This window comes from Lichenostomus cassidix, chromosome 4, assembly GCF_008360975.1.
Source record: "Lichenostomus cassidix isolate B80296 chromosome 4, HeHo_3.0, whole genome shotgun sequence".
Classification (NCBI taxonomy): domain Eukaryota; kingdom Metazoa; phylum Chordata; class Aves; order Passeriformes; family Meliphagidae; genus Lichenostomus; species Lichenostomus cassidix.
Window position 1 is genome coordinate 8,048,148 of NC_139484.1, and position 17,080 is coordinate 8,065,227.

The window sequence follows — 17,080 nt, forward strand, 5'->3', positions numbered from 1 at the left end:
TGCTGCCCCTCCAGGTGTCCCTGGTGACACTCCCTGAGCCAAGGCCTGTGACAGGCTGTTGTCTGAGCGTGGCTCCCGCAGTTATCCAGCCCACTGTGGCTGGATGGTCATTTCCTGTCTTATTTTTTGGAGCAGCTCATAATAATCTATGACAGCATTTCCTGTTCAGCCAATTCGGGTAAGGAGGGGAGTACGACAGGACGGGAAATAGCGTGTTGCCAAATTGCATTTGACTTCTTTCTAAGGCCATCATGACTGCTGCCTGGAAATCCTGTCCGAGGTGGTGCTGCTGGCAGCAGCAGCCCCAGGGTAGTCCGTGTGCTGGGGGTGCTGGCTGGTTGCACTTTAGGACTGTCACTGCATGTCCCGCTGTCCTCTCCCGATGATGCAACCTGTGCAGTCCTGTATATGGAGGTGCTGTCCTGTCTTGCAGGTGAACATCATCCCCATCATTGCCAAGGCTGACACCATTGCAAAAAACGAGTTGCACAAGTTCAAGAGTAAAATCATGAGCGAGCTGGTCAGCAACGGCGTCCAGATCTACCAGTTCCCGACTGATGAGGAGACAGTGGCCGAGATCAATGCCACCATGAGTGTATGTTGTCTTGCTTCCCTCAGTTTGCGTGGGCCTGTCCTTGATGGTTGTGCTGTGTTTTATTTGGCTTTAAAACTGCAGGCTAAGCACAGACATCAGCCTGGCCAGAAGATTTTAGGGTCTGGAGATACCTGGTCTGATACATTTAACTGTGTGACAAACACTTCTCCTCTAAGCAGTTTTCATATCCTTCCCCTGCTGCAGTATTCCCGTCTCAGGAAAGGAAGAGGATGGGAGGCAGGGCCCGGAGGCAGTCAGGGCAGAGAACTGAGGTTTGGCTTTCCTGTCCCAAACGACCACTTGTTGGTTAGTGGGGGTGATTCACTGCTGCTTTTGTTTCGGTTTCCGGTGGGAGCAGGGCGCTGGCACTGATGTTCCAGCTCTCCACAGGGCCTGTGGCCATCAGTGGCTCTGGCTTTCACCTCTTTCCCCTTCCTCTAGCAAGGGCATGAAATTTGAGGGTACTGAGCGCTAGACTAGACCAAACATTTTAGTGGTGGTTACCAAGAGAAGCAACTGTTTGCCATGGGCCTGACTCAGGGTACAAAGAGAAGCTGAGCTCAGGGTTACTGGCAGTGATGCCTTGATTGGCCCCAGGAGGATGTGCCAATCCTAAAGCAAGTGCACTCAGATTAAACTATTTCCTTGCTACTTGAAGGCTGTTTTGAGTTTTCCTGCTCAACTGCTTGTAGATGGGCAATTATCTCATCCAGCTCGATGTTAGACTTTCTCCAGAGCTCCCTGTTGCCTCTCTTCCCTGTCTGTGTTCTGAGCAGGGAGAAGCTGGCACAAAGAAGGGATGTGGCTCTACCAGGGTGCATTGTGTGCAGTGTTCTGCCTTCCTCAGGTGCAGCCCGGCTGCTGGGAAACCCCTTTGGCAGATAATCCCATCTCCTGTGCCCTCACATCTTCCCCTCCCACCCAGCCTGTGACCACAACTTGCCTGACACTGCTCCCACTCCTGGAGCTTTCACCCAGCCCCTTTGGATGCTGCTAAGGCAGGGAGTGTTCCATGGGGCTGGGCTGGCAGCTGAGGCGAGCTCCCTCCTGGCAGCAGCCACACTTCTGGGAGTAGATCCCAGATTGTCGCCACCACACCCACGGAGAGACCTGGATGGAGCAGAGCTCCGTGACTCAGATGTGTCAGCCCAGGGCTGGGTCAGCTCCGCTCTTCCCCTTGCTCACAGCTTTGCCCTTTTTAAGAGGAAGCATTAGCAGTTCTTTGTAGCAGCAGAATCCCCCTGAATTTTTAGCCTACCTTCCTTGAGAAGATGTACTTTATATTATTTTTTATTGTTTCACAGTTCTTTTTTCTCAGTGTTCAAATTCAGTTCCAGTTTGTAAGACTTGTTCTGTGCTTAAGACAGTAGGGCTTTGTAATTAAATGAAAAATATGTACATACCTTGTATTTTTAGGACTTCAGACTTTTGGGCTTTAAATCTGATCAGGTTTCTCATCCAGATTGTCCTGTTGCTCTTCCTAAAATGCCAGATGAATTGCAAAGGCATTTAGACAACTTAAATCTGGCAGAGCTGCCACAGTAAACAGCTTTCTTGAGAAACAATCCCTGGCAAGGCAGCAAAGGAAATCCCCGACCTCATTGTTCTTTCCTTTTGTAGGTCCACCTTCCTTTTGCCGTAGTTGGCAGCACCGAAGAAGTGAAGATCGGCAATAAGATGGCAAAAGCCAGGCAGTACCCCTGGGGTGTTGTGCAGGGTATGTTACCAAAGGCACACACACTAAGCCTTCTCATCCTGTCCCATTCTGATCCCAGAGATACTGATCTCTGGATGGCCCTTACTGAAATCTGGGTCGAGAAAGCACTGCTTGGATCTGAACATGAACATCTGGATATGGAGGCAAAAGCTCCTTCCTGCAGGAGGGCAGAGGTTGGCCTGGGCACTGTTTGCAACGTAGGCTTTACTGAAGCTGCCAAAAATACAGAGCTGATCCTTGCTTTCCAGCCAGCTCTGAGAAGTACAGGATTGAGGTGGTGACGGTCTCCTTGTGGCTTCAGTTGTGTATCCCATTGGAAAAAGGCCCAGGAAGCTGCAGGGGAGCATTCACAGTGCAATTCTGCAAAATTCTCTGGCTTCTCAATAATACCAGCTGACCCTGAAGCAGCTTCGGGGACTTCAGCTGTGTACACCAGAGGATATTACTGAGAAAAACAGTTAGAAAATAAGTTCATCTGTTTGGGAAGTCTTGGACTCGTCCTGTATCCTGCTGGGTTCTTGCTGTTCCCAGCAAACTAGGACCAGATAGTTTGAGACCGAGTTTAGACTTTGCCTGTGTGGGCCCCTGTGAGAGCTAGGATTTTGAGTGGGTTTGAGTGGGAAGTGAAATCCTGTGTGCAAACGGATCGTCACCTTGCTGCTGGTGCAAAAATGGATGGGGAGACAGGAGCTCTGTGACAGATGGGCAACACAGAGATCTTGCAAATCCAGTGCAAGGCCTTCAACTCAAGCCCATGCTGGCGTGGGATGGATTCAGCACCAGTTCAGCAAAAGCATTTTGGTGCAGGTTGACTTGGAGTTCTTGTGTGCCTGAAGCACTCTGAGGCTTGCTGCACTGGGGCCCAGATCCAGGGAGAGGGGGGACCCAGCTCCATGGGTTTAACGTTCTCTCTGTGGATGTTCTGTCATGTTTGCAGTTGAGAATGAAAACCACTGTGACTTTGTGAAGCTGCGGGAGATGCTGATCCGAGTGAACATGGAGGACTTGAGGGAGCAGACGCACACCCGACACTACGAGCTCTACAGGCGCTGCAAGCTGGAGGAGATGGGATTCAAGGACACGGATCCGGACAGCAAGCCTTTCAGGTAGGGACGTGGAACTCAGGCACTGCTGTACTTGGCAGCCAGCTTGCCCTGTTGCTGCTCAGGGCTGCCTGCAATTCCTGGGCAGGAGGAAAGTGCAGCTGTGTCCATGCCGAGAGGAAGGTGGCCCCTGCGTTGAGTTACCAGAGGGGGCATCCTGGGGAAAATGTTCCTTTGACCCTGCTAGAGCTCTTCACAGCTGGTCCAAGGTGAGCTGTGAAGAGGGTGCCACAGTCTCATGCTTGAGGTTTGGCTGATAACTGAACATAGTTCATTCTGTCAGACAGCTTTATTGGTCTGAAGCCCAAGTCGTTAGCCAGGGAAAACAGCTGTGTGGGAATTTGGGAGGGAGTGTTTGTTTTCTCCTTTCATTTCCTGTTTCCCATTCCCCCCCTAGCATTTCCCCAATAATTGCACCCCCTGCCTTACAGCATCTCACACTCCTCAGAAGCAGTCAGAATTCCAGTGCACCGGTGGAAGTTTGCCCCTGTAACACATGCGTGTGTTGGGGGCTGGCATTGGTTTGGGGTCTTATTTCTGACTTGCTGAGTTGATGCAGCTGCATTTCTTCTGCAGCACAGAAACTCTGCTGGAAGCAGTCAAGCCCAGTTCTGTTACTAAGCCCAAGTGTGAAGCTTTATTGGATTTCCTTTCTGTAGAGCAATGGCTTAAGATGGGCTCAGCCCTTCCTTTGGAGGAATCTGAGGAATTTCCATTGCTTCCTGTACACGAGGCCTCTTTTGACCAAGCTATAAGTAGAAAGGAAATGAAAATGTACAGAATTTCTCCATCTGGTACGTGCTAGTTCAGAGCAGTTCACTCTGGGTGCCTTTCCCCTCCAATAAACAAACAAAACCTATGATCCCAAGCTGTTTGGCTGAGGCCGATGTATATCTGAAATGAGGGACACATTCTCTCTGAGCTCAGGGATCAAAAGGATGGTTTTCCCTGCATCCTGGCCCTGGGAGCCACAGGAGCTGCTGCTCTTCAGCCAGCTTGTATCAGCCAGGAACAGGGAGCCTTCGGTAGATCTCAGGGGAGCAGGGCAGGAGGTCCCAGCAAAACACTGGTGCTGTGCAGGGGCTTCTGTGAGGTGTGGAAAAGGGGGACTGATGATGTCTGAGACCCCCATCTTGCTTAGCCAGGCTGCAGGAGGTCAGGAGGGAGCCCCAGGATCCTGACAGGCATGAGCTCCATGAAGTGGGGTCCTCTGCACAGTGAGGTCCTTCTGCTGTCCTGTGACTGTTGTGGGCTGGATTCTCTGCTGCTCTGGTTAAGCTTTTCAAAATACTCCTTTTTCAAATAATATTATTTGCCAGGGCATCCTTCAGTGTGTGGGGGTGTGTTGGGAAATCAAGTTACTCTTGTAATTTAGGTTCATATGTTTGTGTACTTAAAAGCCAATTCCCTTGTCATCTTTGCCTGTGAGAAGCTGCAGGGATCCCAGTTGGTTTGGACTGTTATTCCTTAGGGCTGTAATTGTTTTTTTCACATGCAGCCTGGGAGTTGCCAGGCCAGTTTCTCTGAGAACTTGGCTCCTCTGGAAGTCAGAGTCGCTGCAGCAGAGAATTGCACTTGGAACATGGGACAATTTAACAGGAAGCCCCTGCCCCTCTCACTGCTGCCAGGCTTTTCCTGCTTGCCCATCACCCGGCATTGTGTTTTAGGAACTGAGCTTGGGAAGAAGTGGTTTGCAGTCCAGGATCTGATGAGCTGCATGCAGAGCTTTCTGTTTGACTCCACGAGGCTCTGCTGCTCCCTAGGACAGTGTTTCACTAATTGCAGATTTGGTTTGTGCTCACTGAGCTGCAAAGGCTCACCTGCCCTCGGGCTTTGCCAGATCCTTCAGAAAGGCTTAGGAGTTTGTTTCAGTGTCCACAGTCAGAGGATTAAATCCCAGACTGAATTTCAGGGAGATTTTGTTTTGAGTCTCCTAAAGTCTATCTGCTGTGATAGGTCTGGTTCTGGGTTTAGTTAAGAATCCAAAGAAGGCTCTTGCCCTGCTCTCCCACGAATGGATTTTTGTCATTTTTAGAATCAGTATTTTTGCTTCCATGTGTAGGAAGCTGGTGTGGTCATGTGGAATGGTGTGATTTCTCCAGGGCAGCCGGTGCTGTGCCAGAACAGCTCTGGGCATCCTGTCTGGGGAGTATTTTAGGAAGTAAGTGAAGTGCCCATTAATTAGCAGAGTTAAATACAGGACTCAGGATAATCTGACAAGTTGTGTTCCCTAGCTTAGTTTTGCATTCCCTAAAAAAAACCCCAAACAACAAAAAAGCCACCAAAACCCCCAGCACTGCCAGGAAAAGCAAAAGCTTGATTTTATTTGGATTAGGATGACCCAGTGGTTAATGTGTTCCTTGGGCACATGGATGCAAATGTGTCTTTGTGACTTCAGTGGAGTTTTCATTTAAAAAATGCATTTTCAGAAAAGCCTCTTGGGGGAAATAGTTATCATTCCCACACTATCATTATGGCGGGGCTATCCAAATCCATTTAAGGAATAAAACAAAAGAGGAATTTGATGTCCAGAGTTCCTAAGAGGCTTTAAAAATCTCAGAGGTACATGGACAACATGAGTTATGTCTCAAATCTTCACTGCCTATCTCAGTGCTGGGAAAATAAAGGAATGCCAAGGAGTAGAGGGGAATGAAGGAATCCAGTAATGTAGCTATTTGCAGGAGGAAGGTTTCTGATTGTTTGGGAAGGCCAGAGGAGAAAGGGAGGTCTCCCAGGGTGGCTGTAGCTAAATCAAGCCCCTGATTTGAATCTATTAGCAATGAGTAGTGAAAAAGAGTTTTGCTCTGTATGAGTGTCATGCTTAATGAACTACAGGGAGGCAGATTTCATCCTGGGTCTGCTGCCCAAATCTCACATTTGGAATGAAGAGACTGGGGACAGACAGAGGAAGAAGGGAGGAGGCGTGATTCAGAGGCATCACAAGCCCTGTGGGCATCGGGGATTGCTGCAGGCGCTTACGTAGTGGCTGCTTCTTTTCGAGGGCAGTCATCCTGCCTGCTGAGTGATGTGCAGGATCCTGAGCAGGGAGTTCGGCTTTTCCTGTTCCATTTATCTCCCACTGCTGCCACCTAGCAAGCTGGGGTGGGTTTCAGTGGAGGTGATCGTGCCTCTGGTGTAGTCAGGGACCTCTCACCATGTTTTGTGACAAGACAACATGTGTGCTAACATCTCCAAAGGCTGGAAGCTCATGAGTGTGCTTGAAACACTGCTCTGATTGGGCTTTGTGTGTTTTTAACAGTCTCCAAGAGACTTACGAAGCAAAGAGGAACGAATTCCTGGGTGAACTCCAGAAGAAGGAGGATGAAATGAGGCAGATGTTTGTCATGCGAGTGAAGGAGAAGGAAGCAGAGTTGAAGGAAGCAGAGAAGGATGTGAGTATACTGTAACTTGGAGGGCTCTCTGTGAGGGTTTTTACAGAAAATGCCCTGTTAGGGCAGGAAGCTCTTCCTCAGGCCTCCTGGAGGAGCATGTTCTGCTGCAGAGGTACAGAGAAGAGTACAGCCCTCAGAGGCCACGTTTCCTTGCTCTGCATGAGCATGATAGAGTCCCCTAAGTACAAAGCATTGAGGGATGGAACGTGGGGGTGTGAAGATGTCCAGAGAGCTGCTGTATTCCTACAGCAACAGAAATTCCCACCATCTCTGTGTGCCAGTGAGTGTCAGCTGCAGGGCTTTTCTCACCGAATCAGGCAGGCTGGGGACAGGCTGATGGCTTGCAGTCAGTGCAGGGAGGCCTCAGTGCCAGCAGAAACACCTGGGGCATCGTTACCAGTGATTAGGGTGAAACATTCTTCTCTTCCCATCCAATTCTCACTGTCTCTGTCCCGGCAGCTTCATGAAAAGTTTGACCATCTAAAGAGGACTCACCAAGAAGAGAAGAAAAAAGTGGAAGACAAAAAGAAGGAACTTGAGGAAGAGCTGAACAACTTTCAAAAGAAGAAGGCAGCAGCTCAGCTATTACAGTCACAGGCTCAGCAGGCAGGTTCTCAACAAACCAAGAAAGACAAGGACAAGAAAAAGTAAGCGGTTGTCATCCACATCCTTTGTAGGGTTTGTTACAAGTTTTGGGAGGTTGTTTTTTTCTTTCTTGCTGCATGTCTGTATTTGCTTTTCCCCATTACCAGACTGGAAACAGGCCTTTTATCAGCCTGATCAAATAAAATATTTTTTTTCTAAAGGGTGGGCCAGGGACATGATCTTAATTTTTCTCTAGAAGAGTACCTTCGAATTTTATGTTCAAGTCTGACTGGTGTGGGAGAGCAATTAGATGGTGGAGGTTTGATTTGTGATCTGTCCAGTATCTTCTGGAACTATGGGGTGTTCTGGACTCAGATTTATCTGCCTGAGCCAGAATTATTAAGGGAGTTGCTACCCATCGTTTCTTTCACTGGTAGTCTCCAGTTCCCATTCTTTAAGGTTATAGTTGTAAGTAGCAGTAAATTAGAAAACCAAAACCACCATGTTATTTTTACATGGGGAATGCTTGTGCCAAAAGTGATTACTTGGAAGCTTGCTTTAAAGACAAGAAGCTTTGGGTTTGTATTTTTTTAGACAATCAAACTACTATGGTACCGTAATTGTAGTTAAATGGCATTTGTGGTTGTATTGAGTTGACATAATAAGCTAAGAAACCCTTACCTTTTAGTCAAGATCATGGCACTGTTTTTTACTATTTTATATTCGTATCCTAGGAGTGTAATCCTTTACCCTCCACTGGCTTTTTCCATTCCTAGTAAGAGGGTGCTCATGCAAGTCCTTTGTGAGTCACCTGTGCTAAGGGTGCTTAGTTGGTACCTGCCATTGGGAAAGCTGTCGAGCTGGGGATGCAGCAAATCTCCCTGGAAAACACTTGGTTAACCCACACACAAAATGACAGTTCCACGTGGCTTCCACTGCCTGGAAGAGAAGGGGGGTGCTCCTTAGAGTAACCCCGGTGATAAACACCGAGCTGTCACCCTGGAAGAGCCAGTGCCAGTAGGGATGTGGCTCAGACACTTCCCTTGCTAGCCTGGGAGCTCAAGCCTGCCTGAGCTGTGTGGCACCAGTTGTACTGCAGATGCACTGGGGTTTTACAGCTTTGACACTCGCTGCACATCCCCTGTCTCTGCTGCTGGTTTGGCACCTGTTGTTGGCTTCTGCCCCTGGGGAAGGTGGGGAGGGCCTCAGGCTCCTCAGCTGATGTAAATTGATGTAGCTCCTATGGAGCCATGCTGCTCGATGCAGGCTGAGGATGTGGCTGTGGGCCCCCGCTGGAATCCGTGGAGTGCTGTGTGCTGCATGCTCTGCTTGGGGAGGGATAGATCCTTATAGATCCCTGGGCAGCAGGCTGAGCACTGGAACCAGGCAGTGTTGGCAGCTAAGGCCCAGGCATGCTGAAACACCCTTCTGCAGATAGCCTGGAACTCTTGTCTTCTCTCAGCTGAGAACTCAGACATGGTAATGTATTCCCTGAAAAGAAAAGAAAATTTTGAAGACCCTGTTCCTTATCTCTCAAACAGAGCTGGAAGTCAAATATTTTTAAGAAGTGTGCAGTCAGGTTTTTTCATCTCTGAGCTGTAAGATCAGTGCAGTACAGAATGGTCTGGGGACTTTTGTCCCTTTGGGTAGTCAGTGTGAGCTCCTGTTTGGTTCCAGCATTGTGGGTGAAACAGAGGTGTTCCCAGCAACCGTGACAAAGACAGGTTCTGCTTTGCTGCTGCATTCACAGAAATCCAGCCTCGAGGAACATGCCCATGTTTTAGTGTGTCCTTTGTGTCGCTCCACACCAGGTGCTGTACCTGCTTCAGTTGTTCTCTAGTGTCAGAGTTACTAACAGAGGCTTTAAAGGGAAATGCTGATGCTCCTGCCTTGTAGCACACCTTGGTTTTCTAAAGGCTTGAAGTTTCTCCTTGCACTCTAATGTGAAGTTGCAGTTTGTGTAGTTAAGGCTTCCAACCTCTCTCTCTGCTGCTGTGGCCTGTGGTGCTTCTCATGCAGTTGCCAGAGGAAGTCCTTACCATGCCCAACCCTTGCAGCCTCCCCACGATGTAATTCATGGGAATGCTTTCTTTTCTCAAGGTGGAATCAGATTTCTCGAATTTGGACCACAGAGACTTTCCACTGTGCTGTGCATGCTGTAAGGAAGGCTCAGGGTGAAATCTGCTGCTGGCCTGACTCCATGAAGGAGAGCTTGGGCTTCCTGATTTCCAGACTATTCCTCCAGGAATTCTCTAGCTTACACTCCTTTTTAATCTGAGATAGTTGGGGCTCTGGCCTGATGGCAGCAGTGTTTGGGGACAGCACACCTGTGTACCTCAGGCACTGAAGGGATGGCTGCAAAACAGACTCATGCACTTGCCTGAATGTGGGGCTGAGCACCCTGACCAAACCCCTGCTGTAGTTTTGGGATGAGACTGTGCTTCCAACCTGACCCAGTCTGGAGAGAGTTCCTGGCAACAGACCCAGTCAGAGCAGCAAACAGCCTTCTGGTGCTTGCCTGCTGTTGGGTAGATGGCCACATGCCTCAACATGTGCCGTTGTGTTGCTGCTCATCCGCAGACCCCCAGGAGCCAGGACCATCTGTTTGGGTTCTGCCTCACTTTATTTAAAGCTTCTTCTGAAAACCAAAAGTAAAACTTTTTATTTTCAGTTTCCTTTCTGTGTGAGTTTCCAGTCCAACATGCATGGTCTGGCCATCGGGGCTGTGCTCGGTCCCAAAGCAGTCTGTGAGCTGCAACACCCTTGTCAGGGCCTGGCCCAACACCCTGTAAAAAGAGGGGTTCATTGATGCCTGAAGGATCTGACCTGCTTCTGAAAGCTGAAGTGCTTGGAGACATCCTGGTGTCCAGGTGTGAGATACCTGAGTTCCCTTCTGCAGGGATGCCCATGGGAGGTAACCCAAGCTGGACACCTGCAGCCATGTCCCAGCTGTGGAAAAACGAGCCCTAAAGCCACCGAGCACTGCAGTGACAGGCTGTAATTAACCTGGACCAGCTTACATGGTTGGTTGGTCAGTAGTTCTGTCCCCCCGGTTTTTCTTTTTACTTTTGCTTGTCATAGTCTGGAGTAGAGCCCAGCCTTGAGGTTGAATTTCTTTGTAATTCCATAATCCATCTGCATGGCCACCCACCGGAGCGGGTTGCTGGTGTCGGCTCTCCTGGCTTTCTTTATTTTTTTTTTGCATTTTGAGTTCAATTAGTGCTAACTTTTTTGTTTTTTGTTCTTTTTTTTAACTTGCAGTGCAAGCTTCACATAAAGCCTGTCGAGCCAAGGATGTTCCTGCATTCACCTGCTTTTGCAGTAATGTGTCTCTGCCATCTGTTTTCTTTTTATATTTTTTTACCATTTTTTAACATGAATAACTATTAACTCATCTAATAACATAGTGGGAACAAGAAGGAAGAGGGATTGGGTACAGGACTGTATGCAAGTGGAAGTTCCAGGGTGGGTGGAGGGACAAGGTAATGATGATACCATGTGTTTTTCTCACCAAAACCATCAGCAGTAAATTATTTTTGGCCCCCAGTTTGAACCAAGAGTCAGGGCTGGATGTCAGCAGCTCAGGTATTAAGTGGCTCAGGTGTCCTCAGTGCTGCTGGCTGCAGGAGCCCTCTGCTGAGGGAGTTCCTGGATTCACCAGCCCCAGGGAATGAGTGCTGTAGGAATGTCCCAGCCAGCCCGTGGCGTGGCTAAACCTGGAGTTTAGCCTGACCCGTGTTCCTTCAGGAGCTGATGTGTTGCAGCAGCGCCAGTCCTGCTGCCGGGGAGAGGGAGGGGGGTGTGTGTGTAGATAACCAAGTGTAACTGACCTTGCATGCCATGACATTTGCATGATAATTTGTATTAGTTCCTGTTTGTTGTTGTCTGCCCTGACCATGGCTGGGGTTTGCTGGCCTGTGCTGGCCTGGTTTTGCAGCCACTCTTCCAGCTCAGCGGAGCAGCTGCAGCTGCCTCGAGGGAGGACCATTCCCAGCATTGCCCTTCCTGCACTAGCTGCCTCAAACCTTTGGAACCTCCCTTAAAATCCTACCTGATCTTAGCAAGGCTTAGCAGCCCTTGTGGAATCAAATGCCTGGGCAGGGAGGAGACAGAGCCTTCAGCATCTCCTTGGAGCTTCCAAGAGGATTCCTGCACAAACTTAAATACAAACTTGCAAGGGTGTGGGATCCAGAATTCCAGGTCAAGGGAGAGAAGGCGCCTAGACACACAGTCACTGCGCTGCCCACCAGCCCTCCTGCAGCAGGAATCATGTCCCTTTCAGGTGTCCCTAGAACACGCCAAGGAGACACAGGATAAACCAGGCCCCAGTTGCTGGCCAGTGCACAGTGCAAGTGGGTCTGTTTAATGGGTGTTTTCCATGCCATTGCTTCCGGACAGTCTTTCCCTTCCTTCCCAGGGAGTGGCGAGCCATGCTTGACTCCTGGATTGCTTTCTCTGCCGATGCACAGCCATCACTTCCTCTGCTCCTTGCTAGGCAGTCTCCTGTTGCCTCCATTAAAGCCCTCTTACACAAAACTCTTCCCACCCTGGCTCCCTGTAGCCAAACACTACAGCTGTTTGCTTGGCTCTGGATGGAATTTCTCTGGTGGAAAAAAAAGGCGGAATTACCACTTTTTATTGTTTTTTCCTCAAGTGTTGGTTTGGGAAGTGTGCTTGAGGGTAAGCTAATGGGTTGTCTTGCTTTTTAATCCTCACTGCTTAAACATGGCTTTGGGAAAAGAATATCTAAATACCATGTGTTGGACAGACAGCAAAAATGGATAAATAAGCTGAAAATAAAATAGTTTGCCTTTTTATCCTTTTTTTGTTATTTTAGTTGTTTGTTTAGGTTTTTTAACCTCCTGGACTTGCCAACTATGCACTTTTCATCAGGTTAAATAGGTTTGCTGCAGGGTTGTTTGGAAAAATGAAATTCTGGTTCTTGTGGCTTCTGGCAAACTCAGCTTTAAAATCTTGAGTTGTGAAGGAAGAAGTTTGAGTTGTTTGCATGAGTTTTTTACAGTCACATCACATGCCCATCACCAAGTGCTTGTGGCAATATGCTTTGCTTCAGCTGTCTCTGTGCATGTCCTCTTTTTAATTACCAGTGTTTTGTGCCAAGTAGAAAACTTAATTTTAACATTTATTTCTCCTGCTTCATTTAACAGCCCTTCAAGGGATGTTTGGCAGGGGAAATCAGCTGAGTTGAGCTTTTCCTTCTTGACAGAAAGCTGTGGCCAAGTGCATTAGTGTCTTTTTGGTTGAGTTTTTCTCCAGCAGAGAGCAAGCTGTGTTGGAGAAACTGGAAATAAACCACAAATTTGAAGATGTCAAAGGTACTGTTTTGGTTTTTGGTTTTTTGCCAAAGGAGATGGTAATGATTTTTTTTTTCCACCTTGAACCCCTGGGCCATGTTTAGCTTGTTTCTGCTGCACTTGTTGCTTCTCTTTCCCCGTGCTTTTTTTCACAGTAGCCCCTGATGTGCATGGAGTGAATGATACACTCAGGTCTAGCTGGATGTGCTTTCACCTTTGCATGTAAGTACAGCAGGAAGAGACTCTGCCTTCCTGCCTTGCTCCTGGCAGGAGACCAGCTGTGCTTTTGTGGGAGATTCTCAAACTCCACTTACTTACAAGTGGGGCAGCTGAAACTCTTTTAAAACTGCATGTTCCTGACAAGGTGGATTTCAATCCTTAGGCTAATGCAAAGGAGTGGGAAAGCACACTGAAACGTGCTTTTTCTGGGATGGTGATGTTCCCAGGGCAGAAAGCAAACCCCCAGAATGGAAAAGCAAAGACAATCCAGGTTGCTGTGAGGGGCTGTGGCTGCTCTGTAGAGGGAGGCACACATGGGTCTGGCAGGCAGTGGGAAAGAAGGAGATGGATAAGGATTTGCTCCCCCAGAACCTTCCAGGGGTCACACAGTTCCTTTCTGGGAAGCCAGTGAGTAGGAAGGTGCCCTTGGAGCTCATGCTGATGAAATGCATCATCTTGAAAAGCATCTCCTGTGGCACTCCAGGAGCAGGGAAAGCAGGCACTGGCACCCACCCTGAGCTCCTCTGCATCTGGAGAGCTGCCACTCCTGTCACCCCCTCCTTGTGCTTCTGACAGCTTGAAATCCCATCAGGGAGATCCGTGTCTCTCTGGAAGCATGTCTGTGTTAAACAGGACCAGTGTTTCTGCAGGCAGCTCTCGTTCTGCTTCTCCCTAACTGTCTGAGCGCGGATGGAAATGTCTTTTTGTGTGTGACCACAGCAGACCTGTCCATTTGACTCCAGTCACCTTCTGTGTCCCTTCTCTGAGGGCCCAGGTTGCATCTGCAGGGTGTGATATCCGTGGTGCTCTCGCCAGTGTGTGCCAGCACAGAGCTGTACAAATATGAAGGGTTTTTTTAATTAACGGAAAACAAAGCTGTGAACAGCGGTAGAAATCTTGTATTTGTATACATTTTTAATATCCTGATTGCCTTAAACCATAGATGTAGGACTTTATTACCTTGCTATTGGAAAATAACCCATGTTTGTAACTAAACAATTGTGTAACCTACATACAGTGTTAATGCAAATGATATGTATGCATCTGTTAGATATTGTCACTTTATTTGATGTTAAAATATTTCAGTTTTTGAATTACAGATGGAATAATAACCTTATAGCATAAGCTTAGTTATTTCTTGTATATGCTTCAGGTTACAGATCCAAATAGTGCCAACACTTGAACTGGGGAGAGGAAATATATTTTTACCCAAAGCTTTGGTCTTTGCGTGGCCTTTGTGACGTTTGCTCTTGCCGTTCTCTAGCGGTGTGACAGGAGGGTCACCCGTCAGCCTCTGCCTTCCCAGTAGGTTGTTCTGTGCCTTTGAGGTGCCTCTGTAGGTTTGTGCTGGTGTTTGTCAGTCACTTTTTGTGGTGGTCATGAGCTTGTTCCCCACCTCAGCCAGTGTCCTGGGGAGCTCAGGCCTCTCCGGTGGAGTTGGTGTGTGTGACACCTCCCCAGTGCATTCCTTCCTTCATGACTTAGTTTAAAATGTTGTTCCTCCTTTGTTTCCCCCCCCCAGCCCCCTTTTCATTTCAATTCTGAACCTCTGTTTCTTTTCTCTTCTGTTTTTCTCTTTTTCTGTAGCTTCTTCTTTATGTAACCATCACCTTGCCAAAGCCCCCACACCCCCTCTCCCAGTGGACCGTAGGGCACTGGAAGAGCTGCGGATATGGGCACCCCTGCCAGGAGAAGAGCCATCTCATTCCTCCATCACGTCTGCCCTCCTCTCCTTCCCCCTTTGTTCCCACCCATGTCTGAGGGTGTGCTGTGCTGTGTGTCTGTGCGGGATCTGCCCGCTCCCAGCGCGGCTCCGACAGCGTCCAGGCTTCCAGCACTGCCAGAGGGAACGGCTGCCGGAGGGAGCTCGGCCACAGTGTGACACATTGCTCTGGGTCAGTTGGATTGTTTTGCCTCCCTCCCCATTATCTTTTGCCGTAATGTGCACACGCTGCCGATGACGCATAGAACGACAGACTGCTGGGGTGAGTGTGCATAGCTGGAGGATTTAGTTTCTGCCTCAAGCCCGGCTGCTTTGGACAACACAGCTTCATCACAAGGGCGTCCTGTGCTCCTCTGGCATGGCTGGAAATCTCTCCGTAGACCTGATGATGTCCTCAGTGTGTCGCTGTGTGAAAGTGGATGTCGCATCTTGTGCCACTGATGGAGCCTGTCCTGGACAGTCAAGGCCTTATTTTCTGGCTGATGTGCCTCACTGTGGGCAAAGCAGGATTTTGTTTCTGTACAGCTGAGCTTCACTGGCTCGTACTTAGATTGAGGGCTTCGTTTTGTTTTCATGAAGCCTAATGAGTGATTATTTTTTTAACAGTCCTGAGTTGTTAAAATTTCCACCTTGTTTATTTTTTAAGTGAACTGAGTCGAAAAGCTTAAGAAGTGTAAAAGGATTGCTTGAAGGTAAAAACAAAGCCTGTATTTGTGTGTAGTGACCTCCAGCTGGTTTGGGATGGATGGATGGAAGGAGGCAGCCTGAACCTCTTGGGATGTTGTTTTGTGTAGAGGGACGCAATTTTATATTTAACCGAATACTAGTGATTTATTCTTTGTATCTGTGAACTTTAACTAAGGAATTCCCCTCCTTTAACATGCCATGGAAAAGGTACCGTGAGATGGTCTAGGTTGGGCCTCTGGCAATCCGTTGTGTGATGTGCCAGCTGCCAAGGGGCTCTGCTGCAATCTGCTGGGGTTCTTTTCAGAAGCACAATATTTGGCAGCACTCTTCAGTGACAAGGGTCAGCTCCCTCCAACCAGGTGGAAGGAAAACTGCTTGTCCTGGAAACCTTTGCAACCAATGAAGTGACTTTATAGATACACTCAGAAAGGTTACTGAGTGTTGGCCTCGCATGCGCTGTACCCACTGGCCTGATACGTAGCTGGACTTGCTGACTGTTGCCCAGCCTGAAGGGCTATGAATATTTGCACAAGTATCACTTAGGACAGCATTTGCAGTAATACCAAAACCAGAGCCTGCCCTGCTCTCGAGGCTGCAGGGGCCTCAGGTGGTACCCAGTGCCTCCCACCAGATGGCCAGGTCTAAAAGCTGTTCAGTTCATCCTTCTGAGCACAAAGCAGGGTTGAGGCCATTGCTGGATTAAACCTTGGCTGTATCCATCCCTCTGCAGAACTCTGGGAGTGTTTGTCTAACTGGGAACCATGATTTGCAGGGGGGAATCCCTGCGTGCCCCGGGCCACCCCTCCCTACCAAAAAGCCATGGCTTGAGCTGCACATTTTGTGAAAATAGTGATTAATCGTGCAGCCAAGGGCTGCTGGAGTTCAGACGTGCTGGTCTCAGCCACCCCTGTGCCTCATGCAGGGTGAGTGTCTCCCTGGCCCAGGGTTCTCTGCATACACTGGTCACTGTTGGCTGAGAACATGCCTTGCCCATTATATGCCCAGTTTAGACTGTCTTTTCTTCCAGTGGTGGCACCTGTGCCAGCCTGCAGTGTCAGTGACCACTGCTGGGGGCCCGAGGGCCTTGCTGTTGCTGTGCAGCCATGGTCGTCTGCAGCTTGCCCAGGTGCTCTGCTGGCTACTTGCCCAGCAGCCACCCCAGCCACCAGCTGGCTCCTGCAGGCTTCTGAGAGACCCTGTTTCAGGGAGGTAATCCTCTCCTTACGTTTCTCTCAGTCCTTGCACTTTTTTGTTGTTGTTGTTACTTCTAAACTTCAAACGGAAATTTTTAGAAGTGTAATGTAAAGAGAAGCAGATGGGCACAACCCAAATACTGACACTTACACGGACTGCCTTTGTTTTGCAGCTCTGTAGAGTTTTGCTGTGCTGGTGCCTTGAGTTCTGCTTGCAGCTCTGGACTTCGTGTCTCCAGAAGGACATAGTGAAGTTAGAGAAGGGCACTAATGGTAAATGGGATGGAGCAGCAGTGTGCCAGGTGAGGTGGCTCAGTTTGGAGAGGGGAAAGCAGAGGTGAGGGAGAATCCAGCCCTGCTGTGGGCAGGAGGTGGCAGCACATGTCCTCTAGAGGTCCCCTGCAGCCCGAATGTATTTGTGAGTGTGGCGATGCGTGCCAAACTGCCTGTCACCAAATCCATCACAGCCAGACCCAGTGGGCACTTAGCTCGAAGAAAACGAGCTCAAAACGTGGAGTAGCTTTCTTACAGAGCAGGTACTAACCTCCTGG

The 17,080-nt window shown here is 48.9% G+C and overlaps 1 protein-coding gene across 3 annotated transcripts in view; it reads left to right on the forward strand.

The window, feature by feature from the left end:
* The window catches only part of SEPTIN11 (septin 11), a 43,733-nt gene extending 27,062 nt beyond the window's left edge, over positions 1 to 16,671 (forward strand). The window contains exons 5-10 of one of the 3 annotated variants that reach the window (XM_085057768.1): positions 434 to 595; positions 2,216 to 2,312; positions 3,250 to 3,418; positions 6,675 to 6,807; positions 7,267 to 7,454; positions 14,514 to 16,671. In XM_085057768.1, coding sequence (XP_084913894.1) covers positions 434 to 595; positions 2,216 to 2,312; positions 3,250 to 3,418; positions 6,675 to 6,807; positions 7,267 to 7,454; positions 14,514 to 14,529 — 765 coding nt within the window. In that variant the 3' untranslated portion in view covers positions 14,530 to 16,671. Of the gene's footprint in view, positions 1 to 433; positions 596 to 2,215; positions 2,313 to 3,249; positions 3,419 to 6,674; positions 6,808 to 7,266; positions 10,523 to 10,653; positions 14,141 to 14,513 lie in introns of those variants that run through there. The other 2 variants (XM_085057767.1, XM_085057769.1) reach the window with 2 other exon arrangements.
* The last annotated feature ends 409 nt before the right edge of the window (positions 16,672 to 17,080 follow it).